This window comes from Megascapheus bottae, chromosome 5 (assembly GCF_031878675.1).
Source record: "Megascapheus bottae isolate mThoBot1 chromosome 5, mThoBot2.hap1, whole genome shotgun sequence".
Lineage (NCBI taxonomy): Eukaryota > Metazoa > Chordata > Mammalia > Rodentia > Geomyidae > Megascapheus > Megascapheus bottae.
Window position 1 is genome coordinate 70,699,910 of NC_143513.1, and position 17,713 is coordinate 70,717,622.

General features: G+C 36.4%; 1 protein-coding gene across 5 annotated transcripts in view; it reads right to left on the minus strand.

The window, feature by feature from the left end:
* The window catches only part of Chchd3 (coiled-coil-helix-coiled-coil-helix domain containing 3), a 269,461-nt gene that overhangs the window by 77,078 nt on the left and 174,670 nt on the right, over positions 1-17,713 (minus strand). For 3 of the 5 annotated variants that reach the window (XM_090333320.1, XM_090333318.1, XM_090333321.1), the window contains exons 5-6: positions 16,247-16,261; positions 14,963-15,046 (exon numbers count right to left, since the gene is read on the minus strand). The exons of 1 other annotated variant lie outside the window; for it this stretch is intronic. In XM_090333320.1, coding sequence (XP_090189446.1) covers positions 14,963-15,046; positions 16,247-16,261 — 99 coding nt within the window. The remainder of the gene's footprint in view (positions 1-14,962; positions 15,047-16,246; positions 16,262-17,713) is intronic. One more of the 5 variants, XM_090333319.1, reaches the window with a different exon arrangement.

A 17,713-nucleotide genomic window follows, 5' to 3' on the forward strand; every position in this document is an offset into this window, starting at 1 on the left:
GGAGCTGGACCACAAAATCACAGTATCACAGGGTTATGGTTAACAAACCATTTTAAATGTAGAAATGTGACAGCTGAACCAGTCTTATTGTTTTTGTTTTAAATTTCCTATCTATTAGCTAGAGAGACATTTGTTTAAAAACGAGCATAACTACCGATTAAAAGAGGTGGAAGAGAGAAAAGACCTGTTTATACACATAAATATCATATATAAAATCTACCAAATTCAAATGAAAATCTGCTCCTCAACTAAAAGGACATCCATTGAAGAGGTCTAAAAAACTCAGAAATGCCAGGTGCGGTGGCTCATGCTTGTAATCCTAGTTACTCAGGAGGCTGAGATCTGAGGATCGAGGTTCAAAGCCAGACTAGGCAAAAAAGTTCCTGAGACTCTTCCTTTTCTTCTAGAAAACAGGAAGTGCAGCTTGCCTTAAGGGAAGGGCGGTAGCCTTGAGCTGAAGAGCTCAGGGACAGAGCCCAGGCCTAGTTCAAGGACCATGACCCTCCTTGCCCAACAAACAAAAAAACTCAGAAAGACTATGTGTATGCATAATTGTAGGGTAAAAGAATTATTATTTATGTATCAAAAACATAGTTCTTCAGGTGACTCAAAAATTCATGTCCTCGGGCAAATTTTTATGTACTATGTTAACACAAAATAACACATTAGTTATTTCAAACAGAATCCTATTTATGTTTACAAATTCAATCCCTCTTCTATATTCTCTTAAGGATACTCTGCTGTCTCTCAAAAGCTAGCTGAAATCGCTATTACCTTCTAGGTATTTCTGTTGCTAATAATAATATCTGATATTTGCCCTAACTGCATGTACATACAAATTCACACACCATATTTTGTTTAATGCCATATTCACAAGGAAAGATATCATGAAGGCCATACCACCACCAAGAAATGAGAGGGACAAACAGATGATATGTTCCCAAGGACAAATGTAGTAGGTCTAATACTTGAAACTACACCCACTTATGTCTCATGATCCTTTGGTGAAGAGGTCTCAAGTTGCTGATACATTCAGTAATTCATCAAAGCCTATACCCTCTAAAACTTTTAGGCTTGAGGTTATTCTTATATACCTCAGGTAATTATAAAATTATAACAGGACAAGGACTGAAGAATTACTGCTTTACAACATTAGCAACTAAAACAAATAACTAAGTACACCTTCCCTCTGATAAAGCAATTCAGGTAAATTCAGCTGGCAGTTCCATTCATTTGGTACAGCACAGAATTCAAAGATGATATTCCACACCCATTTAAGGCACAAACAAAACTGGTGAAATCTTATTGCCTGCTTGGTTTTCAGAAAATGTAAAGAATGCTACTCAAAGTACTTGTTACTATAAATCATAACCATAAATTTTTGGGAAGGCCTTCATAACACAGGTCAGTTCTTAGAATGTAAATAGGCAAGTATGCATCATTCACCCCCCTAGAACTTATTTGATGAGCCGGTAACAATGATTAGGTAAATATTACTATCATTCCCTTTGCCAACAATGTAAAAACCACCTTGGGTTTCTATTTCCCCCTCTGTAGAAAAGTAGATTCCTATATTAGATGAGTAGTGAAGTTCTCAGTAGCAGTAAACTTTTGTGGGTATATAAAATACGCCATTTCATTAAACACAGTACCCAAGTTATTGTTTCCATACTGGTTTTAAGTGCTAGTCCAGAGAGGCATATAGAATTCAACAATCTTGTTCTGTTGTCTGGCATCCCTAGTAACCCAGGATTTCACTGTAACCACCACTGTTTATTTGGCCACTTCTTTAGTAACATTCATTGAGAAACTATCCTTTGCATGATTATTCTTAAATTCCTAGAATATAGCTGATATTTCTATAAATGTAGCTACTTTATATAATTTGAGCCTCTAGTTAGATTAAGATACTTACTCTTTTGTCTTTCTGGCATTATTCTTTTGGGAAATGGGTGTAGGGTCAAATCTAAATGACACATAATATGATTTTTTAATGTATCCAACAGTGAAATGGCAGTCTCTGACTTTAATTACATACTAGTGAATTTTAACAAAAAGTTCTAGGATTGCCTGCCAAATCTCTGCAATTTAGAGTAACTGCACCATGAGAGAATATAGTTCACAATTTTCTATGTGCTATTTTCCTGAGCTACAGAAGCATTTATTATAGTTCTAGTCACATTTTCACCTAATGACAGGATAAACAGATCAACAGACCAATCTCAACACGGACTCACTCACCCAGGGTAACCTACAATGTTTTCTTCTCAGTCTTGAATTTTTCTACTCTTATTGCTACTTTCATTCCCTAAATGTGTTACCAACAGTCCACCTACACAAGGTAGAAAGGACAAGCAGGTTAAGCATTAGGAAGACTAATGTTAAAAAGAGGTGGTGCGGACTGTATCACACGATAGGACATGAAATAGGGGCTCAACATGGCCAAATACAACAGCCAGCATGAAGCAGAGGAATGTAAAGAGAGAGCAAGTTTTGGAGCCAAGCATGGTAATGCACATCTGTGATCCCCACACTGGGAAGGTGGAGGCAGGAGGATCACAAGTTGAGGCCAGCCTGGCTTGCACAGTAAGACTTTGACTGAACATCTAGCAAACAAAGGCTTAGGAATTTGTTAGTGAGGAACCCTGGAGCTATCAGCTGTCAGAAAAGAATCTGACAAGCAAGTTAGAAGCGGTAATGACTTACACATGACTGAGCCAGCAGTCTATTCACTAAGGTATTAGTTACTGAAGCTAATTTTGAGGGCAAAGCCTAGGGAAAACGAAATTCAAGTATTCTATGATAGAAACATTGATGGTGTGACCCTAAAGAGAAAACAAGAGTCAATGTGGTTTTAAAAGCTCAGTGGGCTTTAAAAAACTCTTATTTTTATGGCCTTAATCAAAGCTTCCGGATCAACACAATGTAATCATCAAGTTAAGCAGAATAGATTGTAGTTCCAGGGTAACATCACAGTGCAACTGCTAGCTGCCACCACATTCTCAGGACCACTGCCTGGCAGGGAGATACACTAAATAAATATATCTAATCATCTCATAATGTCTTACAAAGAAGCTGGTAAAGAAAAGAATTTTTGCTTACCATAAACACGATCTGCTATGATGTAAGCCAATCAAATGTTGCTTAGGCATACTCAGTTGGCAGTCTGTTATTTGACTCTAGTGGCTCTAAGTAATAAATGTCCACAAAACATCTCAGTGGGGGAAAGGGGACAGATAAAACCACATAATAAATGCACAACCAAAGCCTCACAGAAGCTTTCTTGTCCACCAGTGCTTACTCAGAAGAAGCTGTTAGTACAGAAAAAGGCAAGGCTTAACTGAAATGTCGAGCAAGTCACTGAAGGTCTCTAAATCAAATCACCAATTAGCTTGGTACAATGGTTCATGCCCGTGATTCTAGATACTTGATAGACTCAGCTTAAGAGGACTGAGTTTTGGAGCCTGTCTAGCAACATGTTTATTAGACACCACTCATTTCAACACATGTGGGGCTACAAGGATGTCATGCTCACTATATAAGAAAGAATGGGTGCCAGCCTGGGCAAAAAAGTTGACAGGCATTCATCTCCCCAGATAAAGCTGAGTATGGTCATATATGCCTGTTACTCCAGCTACAGCAAGAAGAGTAAAAAGGAAGATGTGGTTCAGGCTAGACTATGGAAAAGGCAAGACCTTGGCTGAAAAGTAAATACAGCTAAAGACCTGGAGCTACGGCTCAAGTGGTATAGCTGCTTTATGCATAAAGCCTTGAGTTCAAACACCAAAAAAAAAAAAAAATCTATGTGGTGAGGAAGAGACAAAAACAAAACAAAAAAACAAAAAAAACCTCTCCCTAAAGAATTATTTTAGGGATTAAATATTACAGTGTTGGGTTAAATCCTTTCAAGCACTTCTGGTTTCTGATAATCTCATAATGGACCATACCAGTTGAAGATCCTTAATCTTAAAATTCTAAACGCATCAAAACTATAAGTTTTCTATGCATGGACATCAATTCACAAGTGGAAAATTCTATACCTAACCACATGAATCAAGTTATGGTTAAAATGTCAAGTGCACTAAAAATATTAAACAAAATTTTCTTTGGGCTATTTGTAAAGGGTCTATATGAAACAATGAATTTCTGTTTTCTAGACTTAGGTCTCATCCCTAAGACAGGCCACCATGTTCATATAACTATTCTAAAAGCTGCAAGGGGGGAGGGGGCCGGAGGGAGGCCAGGAAGGAGGCAAAATCCAAAACAAACTCCTGGCCACAAGCATTTTGGATGAAGGATTTTAATTGAGTTGCTGTAATGATACTGACACTGCTTTTTCTGGCCAAGGGCCTTGGAACATGAAGGCTGTTCACAGAATACAGTACCTAGGAAGCCACCCAAAAGCCAAGTGTGAAAAAAGGCTTGTGGATAAAGCTAATTCTATATCACTCGCAAGTCATCTAAAAATAAAAAAATAGAAGATTCATTAGAGAATAGGATTTATCCCTAAAATTCTACTTGCACTGAAGGTTAATTTCACTTCAACTGTAAGTATCACTATTAGAGGCCATGATCAGAAAAGAAGGACCACAGTTGATCTCAAAAGAGCAGTTAATAGGCAACCTGGAAGAACTGTCTCTAAACAACATGGGCAACTTGTGACCTACTCACAATTTCATTTAAACAGCTATTTTCATCAAGTATGTACTAAGTGTTAAGTACTAGTCTCTGTATTGCAGATAAAACAGGGAACAGACATGATTCTGTGATAGAACTTACAAGAAGACTGAGGATGTGAGGAGACATGGCTGTACAAGGTCATCTTAGCTCTCATTCCAAACTTTGACTATAGTAAAAAGACATTACTGAGCACTGAGCATGTGACCACTCACTTTTAACATCTCCAAGTACAAAGGAATTCTAGACTGAGGCTAGAAAACTTCACCGTATCCATCTCTCACACAAGATTCTGAATCTTGACACAGTAAGGTTTAGATAAAACCCTACAACTTATGATTTGCAATTCTGGGGAGACTTGAGAAAGCTGAGCATGAATGAGGAATATGTATATAAAAACAAAATTGAGGAAATGGCATCCTGGCTTAAGGGGTAGGGCAGTAGCCTTGAGCTGAAGACCTCAGGGACAACACCCATGACCATAAATAAATAAACAAACAAATAAATAAAATTGAGAAGTATATTTTATACTGCCATTTTCTCAGATTCTTATTAGAGTAATTAAGGATTATGAAGAAAATTTAGGATGAGAGAGATATAGCCTTGCCTGAGGAAGCTTCCATGTATTTAACTGGCCTCTTTCTTATCTGTCTACTCTGCAATAGAATGCAAAGGTGAAGGAATCCCAGGATGCTCCCTGGTCCTCAGTAGCCCTCAGACTAGGAAATCTGCAATAGAATGCTATTTCTTCTCTGCTTTGGTATCATAAGATGACATGACTCAAAACCTGTGAGCATTTGCATTCTTCAGACATGCCAATCTCAGATGACATATTAGGAAAGACTGATGGACGTTTCCAAAAAGGAAAGACTCTATAGTTAGAATATAATGCTGACACATGGCACATAGTGGCAACTGCTCTTGAAAGTTCTGGATACATACAAACTATGAGCAAGTTTGCAGTAAAGATGTCTCACTTTAGACCTAACATTTCTCAAATGATTTGGTGATGGCCTTCAGCCATATTCTCACAAAGTCACTCATTTAAAAAAATGTATCTCATGTTTAATATGTGCCAGGTGCTATCACAATGACCAAAAAGGAAACAGCTCTGTCTTCATGGAACCTATATGCTTAATATTTATTTTCAGAGAGCAATTTGTGGCAATCCAGTATATCAGGCACTGGGTGTTTATCTGAGAAGTTAACCAAGTCATTAAATCCCCTTTGGATGTCATAATCTTTTGCCCCATCGACATTCTTCACAAAACACTTGCCCTTGAAAATAAAGAGTCTAGCACAGTCCCCACAAATCCCTTCTGTGAATGAGAAGCTCTGTAACAGATGCCCAGCTGTGTTTATGGCATGTGTATTAGCGACTACATTTATACAGAATGTGTGTTCCATGACAGATTAATACATGTGTTCATGAATGAGTAGTGAATGCCACTAACTAATTTCTGATCATGAATGGCCAAGGTCAAAATCCTATGTTAGTCTCAGTGAACGAATTGGATTTGTGTTTCCTTCATTAAATGCTGATCCTATGTACAGACCTGCTCGATATGCCCAGTTCAGATATGGGTACTTCTTTCTGAATGATTCTATGAGCTAATGCCATTTGCAAAGGTTGTAATGACCAAAATGTGTCTATCAATCTAACTGAAACTAATGTGTTGTAATATAATCTCTTAGGGAGGCAGAGCTGTCTCATGGTCTGAGCATAAAACTGGGAGTAAAAAGCATTTTCTAACACAAGCCCTGCAATTTCCTTTAAAAAATTTAATACTCGTGTATTTTCATTTTTCAGTCAGCAAAACATGAAAAAATAAACTTTGGTGGGTATGCCTCAATGATATTTTTGAAACTTATAAACATAATATTAAGAAGCAAAGCAAAGTTAATCCCTAATTTTTCAAATTAGATGTGAAGAAAGTTCAAGGAATACATTTTCAATCTCATGCAAATGAAGGACTTCTTAGCTACAACCTTCTTGTCAGTGGCAAGAAATAAAATAATAATAAAGGAAAGAAGGTATTATTGTTGTCTTTACAACTCAAATTCCTTGCCCGGAATTGCAATGTTTTATTATTTCTCCTGTCTTTACATGGCATGGCATGTTATTTAAAAAGCCATCATGGCAAACAGAAACGGACTGTTTTGCTGCACAGTCTTTCAGAAAGTAAAGGAAACATGGGGAGGTGAGGAAGTAGGTAACTCCCATTGTGGCATCTTCACACTTGTGATCATTATAAGTGCTTACAGAAAAGGAACGCTGGGCTTTAAAGCTGAATTCTATATTATCTCGTCCAAAGCCCTGGAGCTACCACGGCAAAGCACCGTGGTCCATTCTAATCTCTGAATAGGAGAAAAAGAAGAGATCATTAAATTACAATTTCCATGCGAATTGGTACAAGTATTTCCTACCAACAGGATTAATATGAAAGCAAGATCCCAGAATAAAGCTGCTCAGCAGAGAGGATGGCAGTTTAGTGTCTTGTAAATTTGATTTCACTGAAAGGCCTGACACATCATAATAGTGAAATCCTATTTACTGTAGCAAGCAGGATGGATAATGCTATTTAATACCTGGTGTACTGTGTGCTGTCCACTCACAGCTTTGTACTCCATGTTCTCATCTTACCTTAAGGTTAATACTTCTTGACAGCTGACACAGTAAATAGAGCCCCAAATTAAGTGCTGATCCCATGATTTGCAAATATTTTCTCTAAAGTTAGACATAGAAAAACTGGCTCCAGTTAAGGGGATCCTTCTAGTGGGATGCTCTTTTTAAACTCACTCAAGAAGACAGGCAAGAAAAAGGAATACTCATATCCCTAAAGCCAGATTAAAAAAGCAATCCAAGGTTACTCAAACCACATTTCCCATTCAAAATTTCAGAGTGGTTAACAGAAAAGCCAATGCATTTGGAGGATTTGTTGAATAATGAATTAAGGATAAGACCCTCATACTCACTAACCTGTATTGATTTTTTCCCCCAGAGAATGAAATAGATAGGAAAAATCTTGCTTGCTACTTTAAAAAATACTCGCCATAATAAACCTTTTGGATAGCAGGAAAGAGCACAAAATGGTTCAGCCTTAAGTTTTAAATAAGTGTATGAAAAAAAAAATATGGCGATACTGGGCCTTATTAGATTTTCTACGTAACCATTAATATCTAAGTATGTTTACATGAACTATCATTTCTTGCTGAGAATAACTCTATGGACATTCTCCAAACAGGTTTTCTGAACTCTCTTGTCACCTACAATGACATTACAGTTACAGTAGCATTGGCTTTTCTTGCTTTCGATGTGCAAACCTGTGGACTTCACCTCTGCTTCTATAATCCTCAATAACTACAGAAACTACAGGGGACCTGTCTAGATTTCAACATGAATGAGGAAACCAGTACAGCATTTCCAAGAATCAAAGGAATACTACATCTCTCTAGGTATGCAAGTGCAAGCTAGCATAGTTCACACAGGCAAACCCTACAGGAAGTTCTGCTTTTAATCACCATGTGAAGGTGAGCCACTCACATTCCATGGCCTCAAGAAGTCAACCACTGACTTAAAATCATTGACAAATGTTTAGAAAACACTTTGGTGAAAAAAATCCACAAGATTATGTTTATTCCATATAGCCATCTTTATTACGTTATTGCCATACTCCTCCCAAAGGCTTGTTTGTATTTCAGAATCTCTGTGGTCCAGCTGTGATTCTATTATATGCTAAGCCAGCCTCACTCATTGACTTCATCTGGTAGTAAAAGTATATAAAAAATTGTTCCTTCTAAGTAATGACACTTTGAAGGAATGGACTCTAACCTGCCCCATTATTGTTTCCTTTTATTATCATCACTGCCATTATGTTTCACCCCAAGCTTTCCAGAGGAACACAGACACACAATATTAATTGATAAAGAAGCTAAGCAATCAAAAAGTCAATTAATCATATAGATAAGTATGACACATTATGATGCAATACAAGAAATGCCATCCACTATAAGTGGCATATATTTAAATTTACTCATTTGATGTAAGAATGACTACAGAATTTAATTAGCAACCTTCACAAGTGAAACTAGTCAAGTGCCTTTCTTCTTAATTGCAATTTATTTTTTCACCTTCCTCTTGAATTAATCTCTTTGGCCCAACTTATCCAATTCCCTCTCTGTCATAATTCTTCAGGGTTTACTGCAGGGCTACACATACAACTGCTGAAATCCAGGAGTCTGTAAGTGGAAAGTATTATGTGCCACATGGCTAGGTTGATCAGAGGCCTATAATGTCTCATTAAAGCTTTCTCATCGCCCTCAATTCCTGAGGCCACTCCTGAGGGTCTTATGAACCCCTTCCTTTCCTTAGGCAGGCCAAGAGAAATGTAGACTCAGTAGAGCTTAGGAGTGAGAAATTAGACACTGTAACCCTCAAAAGCATCAGGTCTTCAGACATTATGGGGAATTGATGCTTTTATCCTGGGTGGGTCCTGGGAGATGGCTGAAAGATACTGAAAGATACACGTTTTCCTGAAGAATATATCAATAGTCCAGACTTTATTGAAATAACCAACAAAATAATTCTGCAAAAGTAAAACAAATGTGTTCCTTATTCCTTCTCGAAAATGAAAGAGACAACTACACTACAGCAAACACCATGAAGGTATGACAGAATGAATTCCTCAAAAAACAAAAGCTGTTCACAGGCTACAGCTTTCTAACTGAGGTGAAAGAAACACAATTCGATATTAAAATGATTTTTAGGCACTATCTGTTGCAGTTGCTAGGTAATAAGCCCTTGTTATACCCTTTTGGTCAAAGTTGTCCTGCTAGTGTCAAATCCTGGGGAGAAAATTATACATTTTTGAATACTTAACACTTTCAGGTTATGAGGAGGTAACAATAATCAAATTGTAACAGAAGGAATTAAAAGTTGTATTAAAAGCCAAAAGGGAGAACTAATACTCTTATCAGCAGGATACCTTTATCTTCCTAATACTGCTGTTACTCAACTTCTTGAGCTTACTGTGCAAGAGTTTTATTTGTACCACACATTCCACAGTCCTTTCTTTTCTGTTATTTTTCAAATACGATCTTGCAATTTTTCCCTCCTTCCTTCCCTCTCTCCTTTCCTCCCTCTTTCTGCTTTACTTTTCTTTCTCTTTATTTCCTTTCCATTGTTCTTCTTTCCCCTCCCTCCCTACCTTTTTCCTTTCACCTGCATCACAAAGACACAAACAGAGGTAATTATGTCTCTAACGTTGTTGGAGTTACTGACATGTAACAGTACCATACTTAGCATATTGAGATCTTTAAACTTTCTTGTTTCTCAACTTTTTGCCTGGGGTGACTGAATTGTGATCCTAGCAAGTCATTTGGCATTACAAGCATGAGCCGCTGCACCCAGCCAGGACTGAAGCTCTTAATGAGTACTTGCCTAGCTTTATGCAAGGATCTAGGTTCAATTTCAAGTGCTTCAAAACAAATAATAAGAGCTCAAGGGTGGACACTGCTCAAATCAAGATGTGCTGGGTTTCAGCAACATAGTTTTGGAGAACTTGCTTCAGAATCTTCACCTAAACAATGGGATAGACAACTTCATGGAGTTCTCACACTAACCAGTGATCCATGCAAAGCATCAAACAAGACATTATAATCAATAAATACCATTTATCCCTATTACAGGAGTAATAATTTTATAAAAACTAACAAAATGTACTGTTAAACTTGACCTTTACAGAGGATAAATTATCAATTAAATCATTAAGTATCAATGAAGGAAAAACTAAGCAGTCTGTGTATATTTTCATATGACCTGGACTATACCCCTACTATATATGAAGAAAACACAGAAGTAAGAAGATGAGCTCAGCCTTGAAAGACTTTCTAACACATATCAGGAGTCACAATTTCTATGGATGTAGTGTGGCACACAAAGAGAGCTATAAAATATTGTGATTTGTCAATCGTATATCAATATAGTTAGGGAAACCGAAACAAATACATTGAGGGCTTTGGAAAGACTTCGTAAAAATTAAGTATTTTAGAGTCTTCTCTTTGAAGATACTCTGAGTTTCCTTTGAAATGAATATTTCCTCAGGTCTCTTACACCAAGAAACAGGAATTAATTTACTCCAAGCCTTTTTCAACCACACACCTAAGGCAGAAGGTTACTTTCACATCACTGTCGCTGCTATTTGATAAGTCAGCAACATTTGGCTGAGTGGGAAATAAGGAGCTGCAAAACTGTCCAATGGCTTTGACCTTCTTTCTCAGTAAAAAGTTACTGCTTTTGAAAACTGGTTCGAAGAAGAGTAAAATTTGTGCCTGGTTAAATTACCTCACATGTTAGTAAAAGGAGAAAATTATCTGAGACTCTTGGTGGACAACCTAATATAAATAAATACCGGGGGGAGAAAGGCTGCACTAACACATATGAATAGCATGGTAAAGAGTTTATTGAAACAAACTTACAGGGAGCAAAGCAAGGTGTATTATAAAACTGAGCTTCAAATGCTTAGGAGAAGCTGGGCGCAGTGGTTCACGCCTGTAATCCTAGCTACTCAAGAGGCTGAGATTTGAGGATCACAGTTCCCGAGCCAGCCCGGGTACTAAAGACCTTAAGATTCTTAAATCCAATTAACCACTAGAAGTGGTGCTGTGGCTCAAGGGGTGGGGCAGTAGCCTTGAGATGAAGAGCTCAGGGAGAGTGCCCAGGCCTAGAGTTTAAGCCTCATGACCAATCCCCTCCTCTCGTCCCCCAAAAATTGCTTAGAAGAAAGAAATCCTCCTGGAGCCAATAAAAGCAGATAGCTAAGAAGTGTGTTGATTAGTCTAATTGACAGCAGTTGGTGAGATTCATTTGGGGAACCTCCTTGCCACTTGTTGAATGCTCCTGTTAATAATATAATCCTGGGTATGGACTTAAACGTTTGTTTCATCATCTAGTGTACAACCTTGTTTTCAAAGCAACTTAGATAATAATGTAAGTTAATATTGTCGTCATTTTTTTCTTACATTAGGAATGATTGGATTCAGCATTTTATACCCTCCAACACAAATAGAAATAGAGAAAATCCCTGTACAATTTTTTGCATTAAATCTAGAGAATGTTTCATCCTTATAGATTAATATCTTTTCAGTTACTCTAAAAATGGAATAACAAAAGCAATACTTCCTGGAAATAGGTAAAAAACATGAGGTAGTTGAGTAACACTAAGGTAATTTTACATTTTTAAGGATATTCTAACATGGCAACCCTTTGTCAGTTTTTAAGAAGCTTTTATGTACATCATCTTATATAGCCTCTCTCCATAACCCATAAAAGGGAGCAGGCAGTAAGAATAGAATTCTCATTATATGCATGGAAAACTAAAGGACACAGAGACGGTACTGCATCTGTAAAAATAAAGAACTAAACCCATATCAGAATCTAACACCATGAGAAAGCTTTGCCTTGATTCTCATTCTAATATTCTTTCTACACATTATTACATATGGACTTAAATATTAATAAATAGTAGTAGCCACTGTACCTCAAGAATGCAAGCTCATTAGTTCTTCTCAATTATCAGTATAAATTTCTATTTTCCAGACCAATCTTTAAACAGTTATGATAGTAAATATATTGATTACAATGTATCCATATGATCCTCCACTGTTTGTCAACTGGGTCCCAAATAACAACTCACTTGCTAGACAGACAAGCACAAACTGGCAATTCCTCTCAGGACCCTGTATAAATCACTGAATTGTCTGAGTAAAACTAGTAGACCTATGAGAAATGAGGGAGTATTTTTCAGTGCTTTCTCTTCTGCCCGACAGAATAATGCAAATAATAAAGAAATTGTTATTACCTTTATTATAAAATACCTGACAAAATAAAATTCGACGGCAAAGAGAATACCCTTGGGTGGTACTGAGTAAATCATACCAGAAATGCCAACATTTACAGTGTATTATAGTGCTTTGGAAATACAGAAGTAAAAAAACTTACTATAGATTTAGTAGTTTCCATGGATGGGATACTTTTCAGGGAAAAATTAACAATAGCTCATTTTAACTTAGTGCGGGCAGAGAAATAGATGAGTGAGCTTCTCCAAGTTGGACAGTAAGTATATGCCACATTTGGGACTTGCATGCAAGACACAGTTGGGCACCAAAAAATTTCGGCAAACTATAATCTCAAAGTCAAACAGTCCTCCCTACCCCCACTCATTTTTATATAGCCCCAAGAATGGCATTTATAATTGTTAAGTGGTTGAAGATACAGCAACAACAAGCAACAATCACAACATGGAAATTATATAAAATCCGAAATTCAGTATGTATATTTCATTTATTTCATTCACATTCATTACCTTCATTTACTTTGAAATTATAAAGGAGGTGAACAACTGCAAAAGAGACCTCGTGTGCCCCACAGGAATTAAAATGTTTCCTCCCAGGTCCTTTACAGGAAAAATTTGCTGATGTCTGCTCTAAACCATGCTACTTTTTTTTTCCTTTGGTAATTGTCTTGGGTCTTTAGCTCAGGGCCAGCGTGCTGTCCCTGCCCTTTATGGGCAAGACCTGTGCTCTACCACTGAGCCATAGCTACACTCTGTATCTATTCAGTGTCATTACATTGAATGTCTTAGTGTCACAAACTTAACATATTCAAACCTACCCCCCAATTTTTCCTACTACTCTTATCCTAATTATCCACATCTCAAAATCTTTTCGGTGGCAAATTTATTTTCCCAGTGAAAAGAGCAATGGACCTAGATTACTGAGTCATTTCCTTCTTTTACTTATATTCAAAACCATCAGCAAATTTAGTCAGTTTATCACCGCAATATCCAAACATATTTTTACCGCTATTGTGAGCAACTTGGCACAAGTCATCACCATACCATTTCTGAATTCCTCTCTTACCCAGCCTGCCTTGTTTCAATTCTTATCCAAGACAGCAGCCAGCCAGATTGCCACAGCAAATGCATGGCCTTCCAAGCTCACTAATGCTGCCCCAGGCTCGGACACTAACGTGCTTCTCTTTTACTGTTTTCCTCTTCCAATGTTATCTCATTTCTCTCCATCCAACCCAAAACTACACCTTGGCCCTAGGATTTCATTTTCCCTGCCAACTCATTTTTCCTCTCAATATCCATCCTGCCATGGACTATGTAAAACTGGCTTTTACCTGATTTAAGTTCCCTGAGAGCAGATGTTTACTTTATTTTTGAGACTAGGATGTCTCTGGCATGAGACCAGAGCTTGACATGTATCAGGACGTTAAGTGGACATCCGCTGAACCCGGTGACAGAGACAGATGGGTAAATACATTTAATTTATAAATTATTGTACAAAGCAGGATTTAATAGTGTATTTTTTGGTCTACTTTTTTTTTCCATATATTTTTTGGTCTACTTTTTTTTTTTTCTTTTTGGGTGGGTCATGGGGCTTGAGCTCTGGGCCTGGGCCCTGTCCCTGACCTCTTCAGCTCAAGGCTACTGCCCTACCCCTTGAGCCACAGCCTCACTTCCTGTTTTCTAATGATTAATTGTAGATAAGAGTCTCAAGTTCCTTTGAATCTTGATGCTCAGATCTCAGCCTCCAGACTAGCTAGGCTTACAGGTGTGAGCCACCACACCTGGCTGGTTTACTTTTTTTTTAATCAAATATATTCTAAAAAAATTAAACGGGAAGTCTCAATCTTAAAGAGGAGACAGATCACTTTATAATTCATGAGTGTGTATGAAATTAATCTAGACCACACATCTACCGATGAAAAGGAGATATTCCATTCTAAAGTCATTGCATTCTTTTCATTTTTAGTCCTAATTCCTGTGTGTCTCTGCACAATTCCAGGTCAAAGGTGATGAGACCTAAGGCCTCCTCTCCTTCCAAGTCTATCCCCTAAGACCTACTATTTAGTTCCTACATTTCTTAACCAAAAAGGCAGTCTTCATAAATATAAAATAACTTTTAAAGCAATATCACTCCTCAAAATATACTAAGTTTAGTCAGCCTTTGGAAGAGCTATTAATAGCACTCTACTGTTTGACATGGAGACAATGAATCTTACATTTGAGGGGCTTTCAAGTGATATAATGCATCAATAAACCAATAATACAACTAAAAACCAACAAAAGAAGATAGAATTTTTTGGAGAGAATGAACTACCGGCTTGGTTTCATTTCCTGTTAGGTATACAGTCTTAGTTTACTGATTTTTTTTTTTCAATGAATTTAAGGGAAGCTGCAAATGTAGTAGGAGTATCAATGACAAGAAATGGTCATACCCTCTCCTCCAGTCTAGCCAGCTGCTCTTTGTAGAATGCATCCTGCCTCTTTATCATTCGGTCTTTTTCTTCCAGCTGCTTAGCCTAAAAAAAGAAATGAGGAAGATACTATATCAAGAAAAGGCAGAAACAGCAAAGCAAAAGTCAAGTACAAATTGCATTAGCAGAAAGTACACAAAGTGGATGAGTTATGCAATCTATTAGGTCTTTACCATAGAAAAACATTAATAAGATGATGATTGCTGTATTTCAGTGTAAAGAAAGAACTGGCATTGTTTTTTGTTGTTGTTGTTGTGTTTGTTTTTTCCTGTAACAGCTGTGTCCTACTTTGCCCAAATGTATCTGAACTAAGAATATAGCACACTACAGACGTCTTATTTAACTTCTTTCAAAGAATGTATTTTGTAAAAGAAAACTTTTGACATTATTCTGGGATGAAGATCTATGTTTACTAACTTTCCTCATTAATAACAACAAAACTTGCATATGTAACAATTTGTACATAAGACTTACACTTGACAACTGCCCAGTGAAACTCACAAGTTGAGATACATGTATTGATCTATTTATGAAGTAGTAATCCCCTTAGGGAGAGAGAAGTGAAAACTATTCTAATTGTTTATTGAATAATTTAAAATATGAAGGTAATCTTTAAAACAATTTAGATATATTGCCAGTCCTGAATCTTGAACTCAACCACTGTCCTTGAGCTTTCTCAAGGCTAGCAGTCTACCACTTGAGCCACAGCACTAGTTTGGGCTTTTTCTGTGTATGTAGTACTAAAGAATTGAACCCAGGGCTTCATGCATGCTAGGCAAGCACTCTACCACTAGGACACACACCCTCCCAGTAATAATACTTCTACTTTACAAGATGTTACTTTACAAAATTAGTAAAGCCAGTAATAATATTTTGATTCTTTAAAAAATAATAAAAATGGTTACTTGTGAATGTTTCTCAAGATTAGTTTTAAGTAGTGTATTTCTTGAACTACTTTAGTATCCTAAGTCATAATTAATTGACTTGTATCTCTGATGGAAATGCCCTTCTTAGATCTTCTCTATGTAGAAAAGATATTAAAGTATGCTTTGTTCAGTAAATGACATATCTGATTACTATTTGTGAGAAATGAACATATTTTGGCATCCCTATTATTGCAGAAGACCCTATTCTTTCGGGAAGTGTCTGCTGGATGGTTCAGTCTACTTCAGGGTACCTTTTCACTCAACACTACCTAGTTAACATGAATGTACCTGAATATTTGTTGATTGTTTTGGTACTTACTTTTTCTTCAACATCCTGCAGCATGTCAAAAACAAACAAGTATTTAACAACCTAAGCACAATGTTTCTCCTAAGGTCCAAGACAAATCAAATAATTTTTTAAATGCAAACCAGAAAAGGTAATGGGGAAAATATAAAAGAAAGAATGTAACTTTGAACACATTGAAATGTTATTGTACTCTTACTGTTTAAATATAAGATTTCAATGAAAAGTTCAAGCTGCTTGAAAACATATGAATAAACAGAAACAAATTCACACACAGAGAAAAATTGTAAGATGAAAAAAAAATCTTACCTGTACAGTAAGTCAAACAACATAAATTCAGATAATAAAGTTATATTACTCACTTATAAAATTGACAAAAGTATTTAATTATAATAGCCCAATTGGCAAACATGTAGGGAAACAGGCTCTCTATACTACTGGTCAAATTATAAATTGGTATAGTCATTTATACATTAATTTGACAAAATGAATTACAGAAAATTCTAAAAATGGGCATACCACTGAGATCTAAAAGCCTACTTCTAGGATTTTTCTTAGGTAGTTACAGCAATATGCAAAAATAGTCACTGTAGAGTTGCTGAGACTTAACAAGGAAATAAAAAAAATCCAATAGGTTAAGTAATACATATTTTCAAAATATACTAAATAAAATGGCCAAGAAGAAAAAGAAAAGGCTAACAGAAAGGATAGTGAGGACTTTCCTGAAGCGAGGAAGATAGAAAGCCTAAGAATACACTCCATAAAAAAAAAAAGTCAATAGTGGTTCAGAAAAAGGGCAGGTGATGTGTGCTTTACATTTTCTTATCTATATTTTCAGAATTAATAAGAAACATAATTTATAGCCAAGTGCCAACACAATTATATGCATTGGTCGAAACCCAGAGCTGTACATGAAGAATGGAATTCACTAGAGAGAACATTAAAAGTAAAAGTAAATAAAAGATACTAAAAATTGTGAAATCATTATATAGATAGGTTTAATTGTTCATTTTTAAATCATGGTACTCATTTGCTTCCTTATTTCTACTGAAGCAAATATTAAGAAAAAACCCACAAAAATTATGTATCACAATTCAATTAGCATTGCATGCTGACAGCTCATGCCTATAAATCTAACTACTAAGGAATATAAGACTTGAAGGATCTCAGTTCAAAGTCAGGTAGAGCAGAAAAGTATTTGGGAATTTATTTCCAAAATAATCAACAAAAAGCATTGCTGGCAGTATCACTCAAGTCTCCATGTTCTAAACTGATCAATTCTTCTGCAGCTAGACAAAAAGTTTCAATGTCTACACCTGTACAATTAATTAACTATAAGGTGTTGATATAAATTGGAATCAAATATAAAAGAGTAAAGTATCAGTTTACAACTCTAAACTTTTGCTTTGTGTGAGGACATTGTACCAATCTGCTAAGTTAAGAGCAGATTACAACCTAAACAAAAGATATATAGAAACAACC